Source organism: Oncorhynchus clarkii, chromosome 18, assembly GCF_045791955.1.
Source record: "Oncorhynchus clarkii lewisi isolate Uvic-CL-2024 chromosome 18, UVic_Ocla_1.0, whole genome shotgun sequence".
NCBI classification, from domain to species: Eukaryota; Metazoa; Chordata; class Actinopteri; order Salmoniformes; family Salmonidae; genus Oncorhynchus; species Oncorhynchus clarkii.
The window spans coordinates 64510123-64531391 of NC_092164.1; the positions used below are offsets into that span (position 1 = coordinate 64510123).

Consider the following 21269-nt stretch of genomic DNA (forward strand, 5'->3'; position numbering starts at 1 on the left):
GGTTGGCTCATGCAACGTTGTTATTACATGTATTTATTACAACCATAGTTTGTTATTATCATGTATAAAGTTCGATAAAACAAAGTTGCTATCAGAACTTCATCTCACCTAAGCAATATAAAGACTACGAGGTGGTTTCCTCAACACAGATTAAGGCTAGTCCTGGACGACAACAAAACAAGCTCAATGGAGAATCTCCATCGAAAAATGTATTAGTCGAGGTTTAATGTGTGTTGGGGGAAACCTCTCCTATAACTTGAACGGAGTGGGACACTAAACTGCTTACACACAAAAAAGGTGTCAGAAATGTACAGGTTACAAAAATCATTGACACCCTTACAATAATAACAATTATTCTGCTTTTGTAAATACAATGAATGTTTGTGTTAGTGCAGTAATATCACAAACAGATAAGAGTCTCTTTTTATTAATCCACGCTCTCCAATACTCTCCTTCATTTGAATAGAAATACTACCGCCTTGTCTCAGAGAGGAGGTTAGCAGGAGGCCTTGAGCTCAGGAGGGGCGGGGGTCAGGTAACAGGTAAGGTTACATCTCAGACCCATCCCTTTGCCCCTAATGCCACTCCCCTGACCCCAGAGAGGAGGTTAGCTGGAGGCCTTGAGCTCAGGAGAGGGAGAGGGGGTCAGGTAACAGGTAAGGTTACACCTCAGACCCATCCCTTTGCCCCTAATGCCACTCCCCTGACCTCTGACCCCTGCCAGCAGTGAGCTAGCCGGGAATCCCTTTCTCAAACCGCTCCAGGGGCTAGTGTTTCAGGTTGGGGGTCAAAACGAATAAAGAAGAAGGTTGGGTGTAGTCTCTTCTCATTGGGTGGCTTGCCAGATGATGATGCCTAGTATGGTCAGTACTATGGACAGGACCACGGCCAAGATGCACATCTTCTTACGGGACTTTTGCTGAGGGGAGAGACAGAGGGATGGGTGGGTTGGTGGTTTGGTGACAGTTGAGATGCAGAAACAGAACCGTTGCTACCAGACTCTTATTATACTGCTTATTATACACTTTCAACACCTAGCAGAGTCCATGCCCTGATGAACTCAGGCTGTTCGGAGAGCAAAAGGATCAACAGCCAATCCAGTAGTGCAAAAGCTACAGTGAGCCTAAATTGATCAATCGTTCCATGATTTCACTGAGAATATGCAGAATATACAACTTAAATGTTCCCCTCGCTCTCCCCTGGCTCAGTTCCCCTCGCTCTCCCCTGGCTCAGTTCCCCTCGCTCTCCCCTGGCTCAGTTCCCCTCGCTCTCCCCTGGCTCAGTTCCCCTCGCTCTCCCCTGGATCAGTTCCCCTCGCTCTCCCCTGGATCAGTTCCCCTCGCTCTCCCCTGGCTCAGTTCCCCTCGCTCTCCCCTGGCTCAGTTCCCCTCGCTCTCCCCTGGCTCAGTTCCCCTCGCTCTCCCCTGGCTCAGTTCCCCTCGCTCTCCCCTGGCTCAGTTCCCCTCGCTCTCCCCTGGCTCAGTTCCCCTCGCTCTCCCCTGGCTCAGTTCCCCTCGCTCTCCCTTGGCTCAGTTCCCCTCGCTCTCCCTTGGCTCAGTTCCCCTCGCTCTCCCTTGGCTCAGTTCCCCTCGCTCTCCCTTGGCTCAGTTCCCCTCGCTCTCCCTTGGCTCAGTTCCCCTCGCTCTCCCTTGGCTCAGTTCCCCTCGCTCTCCCTTGGCTCAGTTCCCCTCGCTCTCCCTTGGCTCAGTTCCCCTCGCTCTCCCTTGGCTCAGTTCCCCTCGCTCTCCCTTGGCTCAGTTCCCCTCGCTCTCCCTTGGCTCAGTTCCCCTCGCTCTCCCTTGGCTCAGTTCCCCTCGCTCTCCCTTGGCTCAGTTCCCCTCGCTCTCCCTTGGCTCAGTTCCCCTCGCTCTCCCTTGGCTCAGTTCCCCTCGCTCTCCCTTGGCTCAGTTCCCCTCGCTCTCCCTTGGCTCAGTTCCCCTCGCTCTCCCTTGGCTCAGTTCCCCTCGCTCTCCCTTGGCTCAGTTCCCCTCGCTCTCCCTTGGCTCAGTTCCCCTCGGTCTCCCTTGGCTCAGTTCGGCACGAGACAATCCTCCTGAAAATGAATGGGATCCCTCATTTTAAAATTGGCAGCCATCGCTAGCATGCATGTTTATTTAACATGTATTTAAACTAGGCAAGTCAGTTATGAACAAATTCTTATTTACAATGACGGCCTACACCGGGCCAAACCAAGCCGCCACTGGGACAATTGTGCGCCGCCCTATGGGACTCCCAATCACGGCCGGTGGCGATACAGCCTGGAATCGAACTAGGGTCTGTAGTGACACCTCTAGCACTGAGATGCAGTGCCTTAGACCGCTGCACCACTCGGGAGTAGAGTCTTACTCTGCAACAGTGATAAATCCTCTTACCTGGAAGTAGGCGCCTCTCTGAAGCTGTTCTGTCCCTCGGTCTACGTGGACCTCGGCACTCTCCACGTTGGCCTCTATGCTGTCTGTCATGTAAACACACACACACACAGAGAGAAGGGTGACACACCCTGGCTCAGCTTTGCCTTATGGCGGGTCAGCTTTTCTTTAAAAACACATACACTACCGGTCAAAAGTATTAGAACACCTACTCATTCACATATAGCATTTCAAACAAAGACCATCAGCAGAGTTGTTCCAATAACACACGTGTTGGTGGGTCAGCTGTTCTACCTGGAAGCATGTGCATCGAGGGAAATGCAATCATAACGAGACTTCAAATCACGTTTTAGAGTGGTGGGTGTTTATGAAGGAAGTGACAGATTGGGGTTCTGTAATGCAGTACGCCAACAGCGACGGGACTCACCAATCATCTCTCCCTGATCATGGATCATCACTGCCAGGTCCTTGAAGATCTGGTTCACATCCAAGATGTCCGACTGAAATAACAAAATAACTCAATGAGAAAGGTAATGCTGAACATAACTCGATGAGAAAGGTAATGCTGAATTAACATCATAACTCAATGAGAAAGGTAATGCGGAAATAACAACATAACTCAATGAGAAAGGTAATGCGGAACATAACTCAATGAGAAAGGTAATGCTGAATTAACATCATAACTCAATGAGAAAGGTAATGCGGAAATAACAACATAACTCAATGAGAAAGGTAATGCGGAACATAACTCAATGAGAAAGGTAATGCGGAAATAACAACATAACTCAATGAGAAAGGTAATGCTGAAATAACTCAACTCAAGTGAGAAAGATAATTATCCTGTTTATGCCAGGTGATGAACATAAGGCATTGGTCTGGTCCCCAGGCGCTGCCTGAATCCTAAAATAAGGATTTCTTTCTGGGTCAAAATGGAGCTTAGGTGGTGGATGTGGCAGGGGCGTGGCCAATGGTGTGGCCCCTTGCTGAACATTGTAGAGGCCCGCCCGTTGACCGCAGGGACACAGAACGATACACTGAATGTACAAAATATTAGGAACACCTGCTATTTCCATGACAGACTGACCAGGTGAAAGCTATGATCCCTTATTGATGTTACTTGTTAAAGCCACATCAAAATCAGTGTAGATTAAGGGGAGGTGACGGGTTAAAGAAGGATTTTTAAGCCTTGAGACATGGATTGTGTGTGTGTGCCATTCAGAGGGTCAATGGGAAAGACAAAAGATTGAAGTGCCTTTAAACGCGGTATGGTAGTAGGTGCCAGGTGCACCGGTTTGTCTCAAGAACTACAACACTGCTGGGTTTTTCCACACTCAACAGTTTCCCCGTGTGTATCAAGAATGGTCCACCACCCAAAAGACATCCAGCCAACTTGACACAACTGTGGGAAGCATTGGAGTCAACAAGGGCCAGCATCCCTGTAGAACGCTTTCAACACCTTGTAGAGTCCATGACCTGATGAATTGAGGCTGTTCTGAGGGCAAAAGGGGAGGTGCAACTCCATATGAGGAAGGTGTTCCTAATGTATTGAAATACAGAGATGGAGGGAGCGTGTGAGAGAGTTTTACCTCTAGCTGTCTGATGTTAGTCTCTCTCTCCTTGATAAGCGCCAAGTCCTCTTCTGTTATGGCCTCCTCTGTCTGTGTGATTGTCGGAGCCCAATCATCTTGGCTGTAGAAAAGGACAGTGAGAAAACACATTTTGGAGAGAAGGAGTGTTATGAGATTGATGAATAATGACTAAATGAGGTATACATTATATAGCTTAAAACTACAACTAAACAGAATACTACTATGTTACTGTATGGATGTATGAATCTTATTATAATCATGTTACTGAATATAATGTGTGTAATTATAATCAATAATTAGTACAAGGACTGTCTGTTCCTTATTAGAAACTAATGGAGCTATCGTCAGACTGGCTGGAATGCTGTGTTCCTTACAGGACATCCTGTCTCTACACAGGGAGAGGAGAGACCTTGGGCTAGTAGTAGATTATTTAACAGGTGGTGGACAATGTGGGAAGGCTTGTGAACTATACTGACATTGTATCGGAGTGGAGGAGGGACAGTTTAAAACCTATGATGTCATTTTTAGTATATAACCCGTTGTAAATTGTACCATGGTCAGTACTCTCGAGAATAAACGCTATTGATTGATTTTGAGACTGGTCTCTGTCCATTTGATGCAAATAAGTATCTTACAAATTCTTAGAAAATGGGCAGAGTGTTTTAATTGAATTGGTTGATAAAGGAATTGTATTCCTATATGTTTAACAAGGAGATATTTAAGAGACCAGGAACCATATCCTGAAGTAGAGGAGTATTAAAACATCAGAGAGAGAGACAGAGACAGAGAGAGAGAGAGACAGAGAGACAGAGAGACAGAGAGACAGAGAGACAGAGAGACAGAGAGACAGAGAGACAGAGAGACAGAGAGACAGAGAGAGAGAGAGAGAGAGAGAGAGAAGAAGCTTGAACGTACTTATCAAAAGACACAAGCTGTTCCTCAGAGACACCATCTTCAGCCTGACAAGAGAGGAGCCAGGCATTACAAACAAAATATCCACTTGAAAGTTTGAAAATAGAAAACCTAGCCAACGGTATGACATTGGCCTTACTGAGAGACGGGAACCAGCTCGGGCTCTGGCCACAGACTCCTTCTCCTTCTGTGCTGCCTGGCGCTGTACGGCCTGGAAGTTGTTGAGGGCAGCGGAGAAATCATTCATCAGTCGGTCCTTCTGGATCTTCTGTTGCCTCTGTGGGTTGAGAAGAAGAACAAAATGAGTCATTCAAAACATATGGTCATGGTCAGTGAGTTGTCACAGTCATTGTCAAGGAGTGGTGTAGGGTGAAGACGCCCCTAGACATTGATCTTGGGTCAGTTTTGCATTTCCCCCCAGTAATGGTTGAAGTTAGGATTGCGGGGGAGGGGAATCTGATGCTAGATCAGTACCTATGGGAAACGTCAACCTGGAGTCATTCAAAACACGAAGGTTACCAGTTGTCGTTGTTGAGGAGTCAGTCACAGACACAATCTCATTGGAACAGACACTGACCTGCTCTGAAGGTGCTGAAGATGGTGAGACGAAGCCCAGGTCTTTCAGGTGCTTGTTGGTCTCCTTGGCCAGCTGGTTTGTAAAGTGCTGTATCTGCTGCCTGAATGAACAGATGTCCAAAGGACAGTAAGGGAGATAGCAGACTCTCAGGGAGTAACAGAACACACACATTTATGGTCTGTTCTGTGTTCGGCGCATTAATACGTTTGTCAGTGTATGTACAAGCAAAACAACAAGGATTTACTTACAGACCGTCCCTCAGTTCGCTGGTGTCTTGTTCCGTCCCCAGCTGATTCACCATGCTCTTTATCTTGGCAGCTGGGAAGTGCGAAAACATACATCCTCTAAACTGTAGGCTTTAGGATACATCTAGCATAGACTATTACAAAGTCTTGACTTGCATGAATGACTCTTAAAATTACTTTAAAAAAAACTTATACCCCTTGGTTTGCCCACTCTCTGCAGCAATACGTACTGTTCTGTGTGATCTTCTGGATGTTGGCGCTGCAAGTCTGGGTGAGGGTATTGGAGTCTCGTGGCTGGGTGAGATAGCGGTCTGCTTTACCTGAAGACATTGCGGCCTGTCCGGTGTGCTCTTTTTCCTGGGTGAAGACTGCTGGGGGCTGGGTGGCAGGTATATTGGGAACGTATGTATACTACCGTTCAAAAGGTTTGGGGGGGGGGGTCACTTAAAAATGTTCTAATTTTCCATGAAAACATACATGAAATGAGTTGCAAAATGAATAGGAAATATAGTCAAGACTAGGGTTGCAAAGGGTCAGGAACTTTTCGGTCAATTTCCATGGGAAGTTTAGCCCTGGAATTTTGCTTAAATTCATTTAAAAATTAAAAATAAAGTTAGCTTATAACAGTGAACCTTTTTTGTGGGATACATACACACACATATACATATATATCCAAGGCAGTTCTTGTGGCATATTTTGGTTCAACTATCCCTAGTTCAATGGAATTGCAACACTGCATGCACAGTGCATTCTTCCAGCACATGTACAGCTGATTCTCAAGATCTTGCACACACTAATGAGATGCTATTGAGCCCACACTACTACATTGTCTGAACCAAGGACAACATGCTTTCTGGTAAGTTTAGATTACAATACCAGGTGGGGTGAATATATTTTATATGACAGACATGATTTTTTGTTAACTAGTAAATAGTTGCCTACAGCAAAGTGTGTATCAATTATATCTAACTTGTTAACAATTTCTGCTAGCTAGTTTTAGCTTGCTTGAGCCTGCTAACTGAGGAGTGTTAATACACCTGTTTCCATACATGTTTCATTTTAAAACATTTATCTTACAAAGGAGTTGTTTAATCTAACTGCTTAACTATTTATCTGTACATGGAATTGTATTTGGTGCTTGTTTTTTTTTCGCTCGTTTTTTTCTCATCTTTACAGGAAAATGCCACGGGCACTATCCGGTGTGGAGACATTTCACTGCAGCTAATGTAGAAGGAAAAGCTGTGTACATTTGTAAATACTGCAAATACTGTGCTAAATCATATGTTAAGAATGCAACAAAGATGCAGAATAATCTGGCCAAGTGCATAAAGTTCCCTCAGCGCTCACAACAAGCAACCTCTGACAAAAGTCCCTCTGTCCCTCTACTTCTATTGGAAGTGAAAATGATGAATTAGACACCTTATCGATAGCAACAGCTCATGGTCCTTCTGGAATCAGAAGTTTGTTTGACTCAATGGAGGAACATAGACGCCGATGAATGTCTTGCTCAAGCTGTGTATGCAACTGGTTCACCTCTGATGCTCACAGGCAATGTGTATTGGAAGAGATGTCTGAATGTTCTTCGCCCAGCATACACCCCTCCAATCAAACATGCTTTATTTACTCATTTGTTGGTTGCAGAGTTCAACAGAGTTCAAGGGAAGGTCAAGCAAATCATAGAGACCGTATTGCAATCATCTCTGATAGGTTGTTGAATATTCGTGGGCAAGGAATAATTACCTACATCTCTACCCCTCAACCAGTATTCTACAAGAGCACAGACACGAGGGACAACAGACACACCGGTCTCTACATTGCAGATGAGCTGAAGGCAAACATCAATGACCTTGGACCACAGAAGGTATTTGCACTGGGGACAGACAATGCTGCAAACACGAAGGCTGCTTGGTCTAAAGTGGAGAAATCCTACCCTCACTTCACACCCAGCTAAGCAAATGGTTAGGTATGTGAAGGGTCATCAAGTTATAGCAGGAATCTACCTCACCAAGCAAAGGGAGAAGAATAAGAGCACCACATTGAAGCTGCCCAGCAACACCCGTTGGGGTGGTGTTGCCATCATGTTTGACAGTCTCCTGGAGGGGAAGGAGTCTCTCCAAGAAATGACCATATCACAGTCTTCCGATATGGACAGCCCCATCAAGAGGATCCTCCTGGATGATGTATTATGGGAGAGAGTGGTAAGCAGCCCGAAACTCCTGAATGCCATCCTGTCTGATGTTCAGACTCTGCTTGCAGATGTAAGAGAAGAAATCCGTACTGCCCTGCCCACTTCACTGTTGCTCCAAGCAGAGGAAACTGCAGTTCTGAAATACATCAAACAGCGTGTAGACTTCTGCCTGAAGCCCATACACGCCGCAGCATACATGTGGGACCCCAAGTACGCTGGCAAGAACATCCTGTCTGGTGCAGATATCAACAAGGCCTATGGTGTCATCACTACTGTCTCATCACCTTCGCATGTATGAGGGCAAGGATCTTGGCAGTCTGGCAAAGTACACTTCCAAGCAAGGGCTTTGGGATGGAGATGCAATATGGCAGTCGTGCCAACATATCTCATCAGCCACCTGGTGGAAGGTACTTTGTGGATCTGAGGCTCTTTCCCCTGTTGCCTCCATCATCCTCCAAATCCAACCAACATCAGCCACCTCAGATCGCAACTGGTCCTTGTTTGGGAACACACACACACACACCAAATCACGCAACAGACTGACCAATACATGGGTTGAAAAATTGGTGGCCATCTTGGCAAATTTGAGGCTTTTTGAGCCTGACAACGAGCCATCCTCAACAAGGTTGGAAAGTGACAGTGAAGATGAGGCCTCAGAGTCTGATGTCCAAGAGGTGGACATTGAGGAGGTCCAGGGAGAAGACGTGGAAGCCTGAGAGGAAGACAACCAAAGCTTTAGTTTCTAGACTGTCATCTTACAAATGTGTTGAAAACATTTTTGGGAGATGTGATGGATCATTCCAATATTACCTTTGTTGTTGTTAAGCGAAAACATGCCATGTGAAGAGTCAACTCATTTAATGAATGCTCAATTCGTAACAAATTATTATATACAAATATTTTTTTCTCTATTGGAAGGATTTAATAAATGTGTAATTATGTCTACTTATGATAAAAGGTTTATGTTTATCTCCATATGATATAATAAATATCCAATACAAATAACATCTACATTTAAACAGTATTAATATTAATTTGCATATATTTCCATTAATTCCCACGTAAAGTTTCCATCTCTGAATATTCCCCAAACTGTGCAATCCTAGTGAAGACGTTGACAAGGTTATGAATAATGATTTTTAAATTAAATAAGTGTGTCCTTCAAACTTTGCTTTCGTCAAAGAATCCTCCATTTGCAGCAATTACAGCCATGCAGACCTTTGGCATTCTAGTTGTCAATTTGTTGAGGTAATCTGAAGAGATTTCACCCCATGCTTCCTGAAGCACCTCCCACAAGTTGGATTGGCTTGATGGGCACTTCTTACGTACCATACGGTCAAGCTGCTCCCACAACAGCTCCATAGGATTGAAATCCGATGAATGTTCTGGCCACTCCATTATAGACAGAATACCAGCTGACTGATTCTTTCCTAAATAGTCCTTGCATAGTTTGGAGCTATGCTTTGGGTCATTGTCTTGTTGTAGGAGGAAATTAGCTCCAATTAAACTCTGTCCACAGGGTATGGCATGGTGTTGCAAAATGGATTGATAGCCTTCCTTCTTCATGATCCCTTTTACCCTGTACAAATCTCCCACTTTACCACCACCAAAGCACCCCCAGACCATCACATTGCCTCCACCATGCTTGACAGATGGCGTCAAGCACTCCTCCAGCATCTTTTCATTTTTTCTGCGTCTCACGAATGTTGTTTGTGATCCGAACACCTCAAATTTAGATTTGTCTGTCCATAACACTTTTTTCCAATCTTCCTCTGTCCAGTGTCTGTGCTCTTTTGCCCATCTTAATCTTTTCTTTTTATTGGCCAGTCTGAGACATGTATTTTTCTTTACAACTCTGCCTAGAAGGCCAGCATCCCGGAGTCGCCTCTTCACTGTTGATGTTGAGACTGGTGTTTTAAGGGTACTATTTAATGAAGCTGCCAGTTGAGGACCTGTGAGCCGTCTGTTTCTCAAACTAGACACTCTAATGTACTTGTCCTCTTGCTCAGTTGTGCACCGGGGCCTCCCACTCCTGTTTCTGTTCTGGTTTGAGCCAGTTTGCGCTGTTCTGTGAACGGAGTAGTACACAGCGTTGTACGAGATCTTCAGTTTCTTGGCAATTTCTCGCATGGAATAGCCTTCATTTCTCAGAACAAGAATAGACTGACGAGTTTCAGAAGAAAGTTCTTTGTTTCTGGCCATTTTGGGCCTGTAATCAAACCCACAAATGCTGATGCTCCAGATACTCAACTAGTCTAAAGAAGGCCAGTTTTATTGCTTCTTTAAAATCACCACAGTTTTCAGCTGTGCTAACATAATTTCTAAAGGTTTTTTTAAATGATAAATTAGCCTTTTAAAATGATAAACTTGGATTAGCTAGCACAACGTGCCATTGGAACACAGGAGTGATGGTTGCTGATAATGGGCCTCTGTACGCCCATGTAGATATTCCATTAAAAATCAGTCGTGTCCAGCTACAATAGTCATTCACAACATTAACAATGTCTACACTGATCAATTTTATGTTATTTTAATGGACAAAAAATAAATAAAGTGCTTTTCTTAAAAAAACATTTCTAAGTGACCCCAAACGTTTGAACGGTAGTGTAGGTAGGTGGGTGAAAACTCTGGGGGAGGAGAAAGTAGAAACTCGTTTTTTTGTTTTGCTATCAATACTGTGAGAACAGAGATAATGTTATCAAACAAGTTTGTCCTAAGATGGGACACATTTATTAGGCCTAAGTTACATAACAGCTAAATGCCTAGTCCTAACTGGAGAAAAGTGCTGTCATAGATTCATAATGAAGTGTGATTTGACTTTTTTTATTTTACCTTTATTTACAATAGTATCTGTTAAAAGTAATGACTACACACTTTTGCAAACCGTCTGAGTCAGTTCAACAATAGCTTTTCTTAGTAAAGGGTATCTAGGATAACCATTAGCTAATCGACGTTATGTTCATCACATCCCATTAGGCAGGAGGGGTCCAAGAAACACAGACAGTGGCAGTGAAGAGCAGACATTCACTCCCAAAATATCATCAGACTGCCACATGCCTCCTCAATCTCTGGCTAGCATGCTCAAAGTGGGACACAAACAAGAGTTAGCCCTAGTTTTTGGGTAGTTCCTTCATAATGTAGCTAGTTAACGTTAAGTAAATCAAATTATTTACAGCTAGCCTTAACGTTAGATAGCTCACTAGATTGAACTAACGTAGCAAGCTACTTAACTCAAGTTATCCATAAAACTAGATAACTTATGTTTATTAGCACGTAACTTGACATCTAATGATGAGTGCTCTAACTTATATAAATGAAATGACTATTTTTGCCGACAGGTATCCGAGTCTGAAGCTGCTGTAAATATCCGTTAGCTAGCATCGTTAGTTAGCACAGAGACATCAGGTGAGGAAGATAAACCGCCCCAGATAACGAATTGGAGAACCGTGTCAACAAAATGTGCCTTTTTAATTCCACCATGAGCTTATACATTAACGTAGTTCCCTTGAAACGGAAAATAATACATTCTTACTTGTTTAGCTGGCTGTAGCAAACATCCGTTTTGCACCTTCGTCAAAAAGACACCGTCCCTACACCAACGATGTGTATAAACCCTGGAAAACAGACAGCAAGATGTTGGATCCACTGACAAGATAAATGACTCTCCGCCCCTAACAACGGCTGTCTAGCTCCCGCCTTTCCTTTCTTCTGATTGGTGGATACGTCTCACCCATTTTTTTATTTTTATATTTTGATCATTGTTGACGTCACCCGCCTGTATTCAATATATTTCTAGCCTCATGTCTCATGAATATGCATAGCCATCTTGAGACAACGCCCATGTGCTTTTTCAAAAAAATTGCCGGATGTGTCACGTATCATACTAAGTATGATGTACGCGTTACTAAATTTATAATCGAGCAAATAAACCTCACGTAGGAAATAAGCAAATATTTTGTTTACCAAATAGGTGAGACGGAAGAAAAAAAATAGCCACCTGCTAGAGGGAGACAGATTTCCTCCGAGTTGAATCCTCTCTCTTCTTCTCTGCTGACAGGGAACGCTTCGTTAAAGACACCGCGTAGCCATCTTTTTATTTATTTAACTAGGCAAGTCAGTTAAGAACAAACTCTTATTCACAATGACCCCGGCCATTCCCGGAGGACGCTGGGCCAATTGTGCACCGCCCTATAGGACTCCCAATCACGGCCGGTTGTGATACAGCCTGGAATCGAACCACAAATGCAGTGCCTTAGACCGCTGCGCCGCTAGGGAGACCCAAAATATGTTTGGTACTCCATTGTAAAACATTTTGTAAGCTATAGAAATGCCTTTGTCTACATTTGTTTTTGACATGTGTATTCTATTACAGACGCCATCATTTTATTTATTTAACTAGTCTTTTTTTTAATCCTTCAAATATTTTTGTTGTTGAGAATACTAAATGTTAATGTCCCCACTACAAAAAAAGTTCAAATACATTTAATTTTGTCCTTGAAACATTTAATTGAAATACAGTAGAATTCCATTAATGCCTATGGAGGACTTCTTCCACTGGGGAGTGCCAATATGGCCGACCTGTGTCGTCAACGCCTCTCAACTGCCAATACATAGCTTCAACAATCCAGTGTTTAATGCCGAATTCAAGTGCCGGTCAGTACTAGGAAATGTACGACTTGCTATCTGGTTGTAGTTCTACACATCCACCCAGTTACCAAGGTAGATATTTCCTAGTTTCCTAGTTCTGACTAGCACATGAACACTGCATTATATACATCATTGTCCAAAACTGTCATCTGTCATTGCATACAGGCCTTGGTTGTGAGTAAAGCGTATGGTAATGAAGTGGATAGTCAATCAAATCAGTTTATAAAAAGGGCTTTAAAAAGGTATCGCAATATGTACATAGATAAGTCAAATAAAAGGAGGAAGAAGTCTCACAACTGCAGAAGATGATTACAAAAAGGAATTCAAACTAAAAAAAAAAACAAACACACAAACTCAGAGTATACCTAGTCATGCAAAATAATCTAAAATCCTGTCCACCATGGGATTCATTCAATGGAGGTCCCTCTGGCTATGGCAGCCCGTGCCTCCCCCTTCAGTCACTGGGAAACCTTGCGACTGTCATGTGGTGTTCTGTTGATTGAACCGGCCATGCGGAGCCCTCTCATTAGAGGCCGGGGCACATTAAGCAGTGTACAATGTTTTTGGAACGTTGAGATAGAAACAAAATATAGAACAATCACCTCAGTCAGCTCTGTGACACGTAGAAGGAAATCACCTCAGTCAGCTCTGTGACACGTAGAAGGAAATCACCTCAGCTCTGTGACATGTAGAAGGAAATCACCTCAGCTCTGTGACATGTAGAAGGAAATCACCTCAGCTCTGTGACATGTAGAAGGAAATCACCTCAGCTCTGTGACATGTAGAAGGAAATCACCTCAGCTCTGTGACATGTAGAAGGAAATCACCTCAGCTCTGTGACATGTAGAAGGAAATCACCTCAGCTCTGTGACATGTCATTTCTATCTGCAGCCGTTCCACAACATTGTATTTTTGCTAAACTCTATGTGACTGGAAACAACTGTCATTTTGGTTGGGACAATTCTATAGGACATTTCTACCTGGCATCATGATACATATGTTTATTCTTACTTTACAAACACATATGGAAACAGACGGAAGGCAGTGTAACACTGCAGATTACTCAATCACTTACTCCTCAATTGAGAAGGGAAAAGACATTAATAAAACAAACAATTAAAACACTGAAATGGCCCTCTAATTCCCTATACAGTGCACTACTTTTGACCAGTGACCTTCGGGCCCTGGGAAAAAAAAGCTATGCTGCACTTAAGTGAACAGAGGGCCATTTAGGATACAGACATCATCGTTGCGGTTTAGCAAAGCATAAGACATGAAAATGGGAAGCTATTCTTCGGTACAGGATGAGCCACGTGTCCAGTTTATTTGTTGTAATAAAAAAAAAAGATGTCAATAGATGCACAAAATAAATCATTTTTTGTTGATTAACAAACAACGTTTGTAAGCAAATGGCAGTTATTGTCAAGGACTGGGGATGTCTTTAGCCTACAGAAAATAATATGAGAGGCCAAATAACATAGCAAGAGGATATTGCCTCAACAGTAGACAGGTTCTAGAAGGGTACTCGTGGTTCCAAAGGTTTGTTCCGAGGATTCCAAGGGTTGCCAGTGGCACTGGATAAGGGCATCATACAGTTCCTCACTGTGTTCCATAAACTTCCTGTTGGCTTCCACCACATCCAGCTCTGGGTTAGGATCTACAATAGAGGGAAAGGTTGCCAGTGATTATTTGATCCCTGCTGCTGTCACAGGTGGGATCTGAACCCCAGTCTCTCTAACGGGGAAACCAATGGCTTTAACCATTAGATCTAGGAGGAAATTCCCCCTTGGGCCGAGGGAGACAAATTATTCTGAAGTTGCAGGCAGGTCTACATCATCACAAAAGCACGAGTCCGCTAAATTACATTTACTGTTAAATCCTCTGAACATGCAGGATATCAATCCATCTTCATTATGAACCACCTAAAATTCCTCAAGAATCTTTTAGCTCATCGTCCACACTAGTCTGGTGAAAAACAAGTAGGGGAAAAAAACAACAACAAAAAACACCAACCTTCCAGACCATCATCTTCAAAAGCTTCATTTTCCTGAAATGTTAAATGACGGTGTATATTGAAAAGTCATAACTACATGAAGGAAACAACAAGGCATGAAGGTGTTGATGTTGCATTTCTAACAACAAAGTGACGTTGAGCTACGTAAACACATCACCAGTAAAGGGGATGCCAGGCAGCAAATCTTACCTGTGCAGGATTCTGTGTGTAATCATACTGGTTGTAGTTGTAGCCGCCATAGTCGCCCCCATTCTGGTCGTAGCCCCAAGAGCCCCATCCACTACCGTACGGCTGTTGATTGTGCTGATTGTATTGGTTCTGGTTGTGTCTGTAGCCTCCTCCGTGGGACCCCCACCCCCTGTTGTCTGATTGATTATGCCGAGTTCTAAAAAGGAGAGGGAGAGAGCGACACAGCAGCACGATTTGTGACCTGTTGCCACAAGAAAAGGGCAACCAGTGAAGAACAAACACCACTGTAAATACAACCCATATTTATGGTTATTTATTTTCCCTTTTGTACTTTAACTTTTTACACATGATGACATTTGTAATGTCTTTATACTTTTGTGAGTGTAAGGTTTACTGTTCATTTTTATTGTTTATTATCTACTTCACTTGCTTTGGCAATGTTAACATATGTTTCCCATGACAATAAAGCCCTTAAATTGAATTGCGAGAGCACATTATGGGTAACCCGAGGAATTGGACAATGATGAAACCCACATCTTTGAGTTAAAAAAAACAAGATATTCTACTCAGGTCTTCTTGAGAGCTTTGCAAAAGACTGACGAGGGGAATAGTCAAACAATACGTTGGATATAGAGACACAGCTTAGCGGCAGGGTCGCCTAGTGGTTAGAGCGTTGGACTAGTAACCGGAAGGTTGTAAGTTCAAACCCCCGAGCTGACAAGGTACAAATCTGTCGTTCTGCCCATGAACAGGCAGCCACTGTTCCTAGGCCGTAATTGAAAATAAGAATTTGTTCTTAACTGACTTGCCTAGTTAAATAAAGGTAAAATAAAAATACACAAGTATGTGGACACCCCTTCAAATGAGTGGATAAAGCTATTTCAGCCACACCCGTTGTTGACAGGTGTATAAAATCTCCATAGACGAACATTGGTAGTAAAATGACCTTACTGAAGAGCTCAGTGACTTTCAACGTGGCACCTTTCCAACAAGTCAGTTTGTTAGATTTCTGCCATGCTAGAGCTGCCCCAGTCAACTGTAAGTGCTGTTTTTGTGAAGTGGAAATGTCTAGGAGCAACAAAGGCTCAGCATCGAAGTGTTGCAAAACTCACTCCCAAGTTCCAAACTGCCTCTGGATCAACTTTAGCACAGTAACGGTTTGTTGGGAACTTCATGAAAATGGGTTTCCATGGCAGAGCAGCCACACACAAAACTAAGATCACCATGTGCAAATGCCAAGCGTTGGCTGGAGTTGTGTAAAGCTCGCCACCATTGGACTCTGGAGCAGTGGAAACGCCTTTTCTGGAGTGATGAATCACCCTTCACCACCTGGCAGTCCCAACAGACGAATCTGGGTTTGGCGGATGCCAGGAGAACACTACCTGCCCCGATGCATAGTGCCAAAAGTAAAGTTCTGTAGAGGAGGAATAATGGTCTGGGTCTGTTTATCAAGCTAGGACCCTTAGTTCCAGTGAAGGGACAATCTTAACGCTACAGCATACAATGACATTCTAGATGATTCTGTGCTTCCAACTTTGTGTTAACAGTTTGGGGAAGACCCTTTCCTGTTCCAACATGACAATGACCCAGTGCACAAAGCGAGGTCCATACAGAAATGGTTTGTCAAGATCAGTGTGGAAGAACTTGATTGGTCTGCACAGAGCCCTGACCTCAACCCCATCGAGCACCTTTTGAGATGTAATTGGAACGCCGACTGCGGGCCAGGCCTAATCGCCCCAACATCAGTGCCTGACCTCCACTAATGCTCTTGTGGCTGAAGGGAAGCAAGTCCCCGCAGCAATGTTCCAACATCTAGTGGAAAGCCTTTTCCATTAAGAGTTGAGGCTGTTATAGCAGCAAAGGGACCAACTCCATATTAATGCTCATGATTTTGGAATGAGATGTTTTGACGAGAAGGTGTCTTATGGTCATGTAAAGGTGGTTTGGAAAACGAATGGGTTATGCTACAACCCTGGTTTTACAAATGAAGAAGGCAAGTTCTTACTACGCTACGGAATATAAACCATGTCTGGAGACAACTTATAGGATTTTAACACAGTAAGAACTGAAGTATAACTCACTTGTTAGCAGCTAGGCTCAGTCGTAGGGGCTTGCTCCCGAGCCCCACCACTCCCTGACACTCCTCCAGCGCCAGCTTCTGAAGCCTCTGGTCTGGGAACTGGACAAACCCACAACCCCTGGAAACAAGAGAAACATTCAAACAAAGTAAGTAAATAACTAGAGAGCTTCAGCTGTGAATACTTTTTTTTTTTGTTGGTACATGTAGTGGAAGAAGTTTAGACATTTAAAAAATAAAATCACATAAATCCGGATGTATGGAAACCCAGCATAATGACTATAACATCCTGCTGGACTCACTTGGAGTTCCCCGTGCCATCCAGCACCACCTTCCCCCCACGACAGGAAGGGTAGCGGTTGTAAAAGAACTCGTAGAGCATCCCGTCATCCACTTCAGGTGTGAGATCCCCAACAAACAGGGAATAGAGTGGACTGTAGCAGAGAGAAAGGGGGAGGGGGGGGGGGGGGGAGAGTTCGGCCGTTAATTTACAATGCTTCTATAAGGCATCTCATGACATACAGTTTGACTTACAATCGAGCTTGTTGATATACCCGCTTTCTCCTTGCTTCCCAAAAGTGGCCCGGTTTAACTTGAATCTTCGAGGCTGTTAAGTACAAAAAAGGCTTCCTTTAAAAATGATAATTTACAATATGATGACAATATGTATTAACCTATACAAATGCCACAATGTGGCTAATGGCATAGAGATCTTCTGTTTGGCTCAAGTCACCAAAAGGGAGCATTTATAAACTGCTAAAATTTAGGTCTGCATCACATAGGGCTCTGGTCAAAAGTAGTGAACTATATAGGGGATAGGGTGCCATAGGGCTCTGGTTAAAAGTAGTGAACTATATAGGGGATAGGGTGCCATTCAGCATGCTTCCTAGAATCCATAACATCCAAGTAGTTATGGATATATGGTATATTGGTATATTTACCGGTGTGGCTCCTGGCAGTGCTTTTCCATTGACTTTACGAAGACACCGCTCAGCTGTGGCTTCATCCGTCAGCTCCACGAAGCAGTAGCCTGCTGCGCCCCTACTGAAGAACAACACAGAGAAGGCATAACGGTCCAATGTTGCATTCAAAAGGATGGCTTCTTTTAGCTGTGTATTGGGTGTAGCTATAGCCTGGGTACCAGTCGGGTTTGTGCCATCATGCCACTCCTTGTAGGGAGGTCAAACCTTCGGCCTGCTGCAGAGACCCGATGGACGCTCTAGTCTAGAGTGCCTGGTTAAATTATGGTTAGGAGCATTTTTTTTAAACTCTTAAAGTACGAAGAATTAGATGTAATTGTTGTAAAAATGTGTGAGTCTGTTAATTTAAATGACGTTATAGTACGCTAATTTCCCTACGGCGGACAGTAACTACATCACACAGACTAGCGTTTTCACTACACAAGAATTACAGGATATACAAATCCTTTTTACCTCAGATCGGTGATGTTAGCATAAAAGTTCATAGTGATCACAATCTCACAAAATTGATTGGTACTAAAGCAAAGATATTGATCTGTTTATTTTGATCAGTGTTTTTTTTGTTTTTTTCCATACTCAATCCAGTCCGTAGTGGAACTTAAGCCTTGTTCATATTACCCATAAACACTCAGTTACACACAAATGGCATTACCATCACAAAGTAAAACAGGAATGGTACTCACTTAAAAGGAATGAGTCATTGTTTACAAATTACTAGAAATCCCATAAACCCATTGTCAAAAACCACATCTTCTCATCTACTTCTGTAGTTTGGTAACTTCCTGTTCTTTGACAGACAGACCAGTCTGAAGAAGTATGCCACGGCAGTCTCGCAACGGAGCCTTCAAACGCAACGGGAGCCTCCAAACGCAACGGGAGCCTCCAAACGCAACGGGAGCCTCCAAACGCAACGGGAGCCTCCAAACGCAACGGGAGCCTCCAAACGCAACGGGAGCCTCCAAACGCAACGGGAGCCTCCAAACGCAACGGGAGCCTCCAAACGCAACGGGAGCCTCCAAACGCAACGGGAGCCTCCAAACGCAACGGGAGCCTCCAAACGCAACGGGAGCCTTCAATCGCAACGGAGCACTTATGGTAAGTGTAAGTGATGCTTTAGACATTTTTTAGGGGGGGCTGCTCCTATAAAAAAAGTCTCTGGTCTCACATGAATTAATGGGAGTTAAACTATCATTCAAAAGAAACCCAACCCCTGCCTCTATTTAGAGACCGATGTGAGGTGGTTATTCGTTTAAATTATCCAGTCAAAACAAATGTTGCGTTTCCTTCTCCGTATTGGCCATCTACCTAAAATAATCTTCCCAGATATAGAACTTGATAAATGGCTATTACAGGTTGTCATCTATAAACAGATAGATGTAGTATACCCAAGTACATTACATTTAGGTCATTTAGCAGAAGCTCCTATCCAGAACGTCTTACAGCCGACAATAAATCAGGGTTAAGTGCCTTGCTCAAGGGCACAGAAAGATTTTTAACCTAGTCGGCTCTGGGATTTGAACCAGAGACCTTTCCGGTTACTGGGCCAATGCTCTTAACTGCTAGAAGAGCACAAACAGTACATGATGCTGCTGTTATTGTCCCGGTTCCATTGACTGTAAGGTAATATCGTTGTGAGTGAATCATTTGCAGGCGCTATTGATCACAGTAGAACAAGCTAATCAATTCCGGTCTTGAGTGACCACTTCGTAAATACTGGTGGGTGTGCAGTTTAGAAGGTACTAGAGTTTAGCAAAATACAAGTAATCTGAACAAAAGTGTGACGTCTGTAGGGAGGAATTTATGTATTGGTCTTCAAAATATCACAATTTATTTCAGCATACTGATTATGAACTTGTACAGCTAAACCGGTGTTTTGACAGTCCGCCATAAATCAAAAAGCCATGACAACAGGAAGCATCTAAATTATAATTGTCAATCTATATTTAGCAATATAAACTGTACTTTAAACATTTTTCAACAGGAATCTACTTTATCAGGGAAAAAAATTACTGAATGAGCCCAAAACGTGCTATCGACTATATCAGTGAAAATGTTTAAATAGGTTAGTCCTGGCTAATTACGCCTTGTCATGTCAACAGATGTGTGGCTATTTATTGTAGCTAACGTTACTAGATCTACACTTTCAGGTTAAACGGCCTAACGTTACCGGATCTACACTTTCAGGTTAAACGGCCTAACATTACTAGATCTACACTTTCAGGTCAAACGCCCCAACGTTACTAGATCTACACTTTCAGGTCAAACGCCCCAACGTTACCGGATCTACACTTTCAGGTTAAACGACCTAACGTTACTAGATCTACACTTTCAGGTCAAACGCCCCAACGTTACCGGATCTACAGTTTCAGGTCAAACGCACAAACGTTACCGTATCTACACTTTCAGGTCAAACGCACTAACGTTAGGCTGAAAAACCACTCACCCAGTCATCTTGTTGCGTATAATCCGTACACTCACCACCAACTCCCCCATGGTGCCGAAGGCTCGGGTTATGAACTTCTCGTCCATGTAGGGCTCCAACTACCAAAACAAACACAGTAAGACGTTATCATAACATGTTAACGTAGATATAAGTTAACTACCACACGTCACCTGCAACTATTATAACGACTGCGTTTCGCTACTTAATTAGGTGTCAATGCAGTACCATCTGCAGCAAGGTAGCACTAATAAACCAAGTCAGTTAGCTAAAGTTCTGCATGTAGCCGCCTAACGTTCTGTATGTAGCCGCCTAACGTTCTGCACGTAGCCGCCTAACGTTCTGCACGTAGCCGCCTAACGTTCTGTACGTAGCCGCCTAACGTTCTGCATGTAGCCGCCTAACGTTCTGTATGTAGCCGCCTAACGTTCTGTATGTAGCCGCCTAACGTTCTGTATGTAGCCGCCTAACGTTCTGTATGTAGCCGCCTAACGTTCTGTATGTAGCCGCCTAACGTTCTGTATGTAGCCGCCTAACGTTATGTACGTAGCAGCCTAACGTTCTGCATGTAGCCGCCTAACGTTCTGCATGTAGCCGCCTAACGTTCTGCATGTAGCCGCCTAACGTTCTGCATGTAGCCGCCTAACGTTCTGCATGTAGCCGCTAACGTTAGCTAGCTAACCAACTAACGTCAGTATGCTGGCAAATACGCAGAAAGCATAAAAAATATATATCGACTGAAATGGTTCGATACTCACGTTTCCCATCCATAGGGTGCTCATGATTTGGACCTGAATTTGTAAAACAAAATAATAATAAATGTAGCCGCCTAACGTTCTGCATTTACATACAAAACTGTAAGCTGTGAACCCTTTAAATGACAACAAGCCTCTTTGTACGTGTCGGAAGTGTTTCTGCGCATGCGCAAAACTCCTCTCTAGCCTGGTCCCAGATCTGTTAAAGTTTATTTATAAAATCCTCCATAAACCTCTTACGTGGACTCAAATAAGTAGGGAATAATGTGTCAGTTGACAGTTTAATT

At 43.5% G+C, this 21269-nt stretch overlaps 2 protein-coding genes across 6 annotated transcripts; both read right to left on the minus strand.

Moving 5' to 3' along the window:
- Positions 1–2: 2 nt before the first annotated feature.
- On the minus strand, positions 3–11940 carry LOC139373846 (syntaxin-12-like). 4 transcript variants are annotated; one of them, XM_071114926.1, is made up of 11 exons: positions 11878–11940; positions 11413–11494; positions 5923–6103; positions 5696–5765; positions 5448–5547; positions 5010–5147; positions 4874–4917; positions 3956–4058; positions 2797–2869; positions 2373–2455; positions 3–919 (listed from the first exon to the last, which is right to left on the minus strand). In XM_071114926.1, the coding sequence occupies exons 3-11, from the start codon at positions 6020–6022 to the stop codon at positions 827–829; spliced, it is 804 nt and encodes a 267-aa protein (XP_070971027.1). In that variant the 5' UTR covers positions 6023–6103; positions 11413–11494; positions 11878–11940; the 3' UTR covers positions 3–826. The 4 variants fall into 4 exon arrangements, with proteins under 4 accessions (XP_070971027.1, XP_070971026.1, XP_070971029.1 ...); XM_071114925.1 differs by lacking the exon at positions 11878–11940 and having other exon boundaries at positions 5923–10507; positions 11413–11577; XM_071114928.1 differs by lacking the exon at positions 11878–11940 and having other exon boundaries at positions 11413–11473.
- A 421-nt stretch (positions 11941–12361) lies between these two features.
- Positions 12362–21165, minus strand: LOC139373848 (tRNA selenocysteine 1-associated protein 1-like). 2 transcript variants are annotated; one of them, XM_071114930.1, is made up of 9 exons: positions 20986–21165; positions 20231–20328; positions 17749–17851; positions 17362–17414; positions 17110–17241; positions 16812–16928; positions 14731–14926; positions 14541–14574; positions 12362–14184 (listed from the first exon to the last, which is right to left on the minus strand). In XM_071114930.1, the coding sequence occupies exons 1-9, from the start codon at positions 21007–21009 to the stop codon at positions 14024–14026; spliced, it is 918 nt and encodes a 305-aa protein (XP_070971031.1). In that variant the 5' UTR covers positions 21010–21165; the 3' UTR covers positions 12362–14023. The 2 variants fall into 2 exon arrangements, with proteins under 2 accessions (XP_070971031.1, XP_070971030.1); XM_071114929.1 differs by having other exon boundaries at positions 17749–17848; positions 20986–21122.
- Positions 21166–21269: the final 104 nt, after the last annotated feature.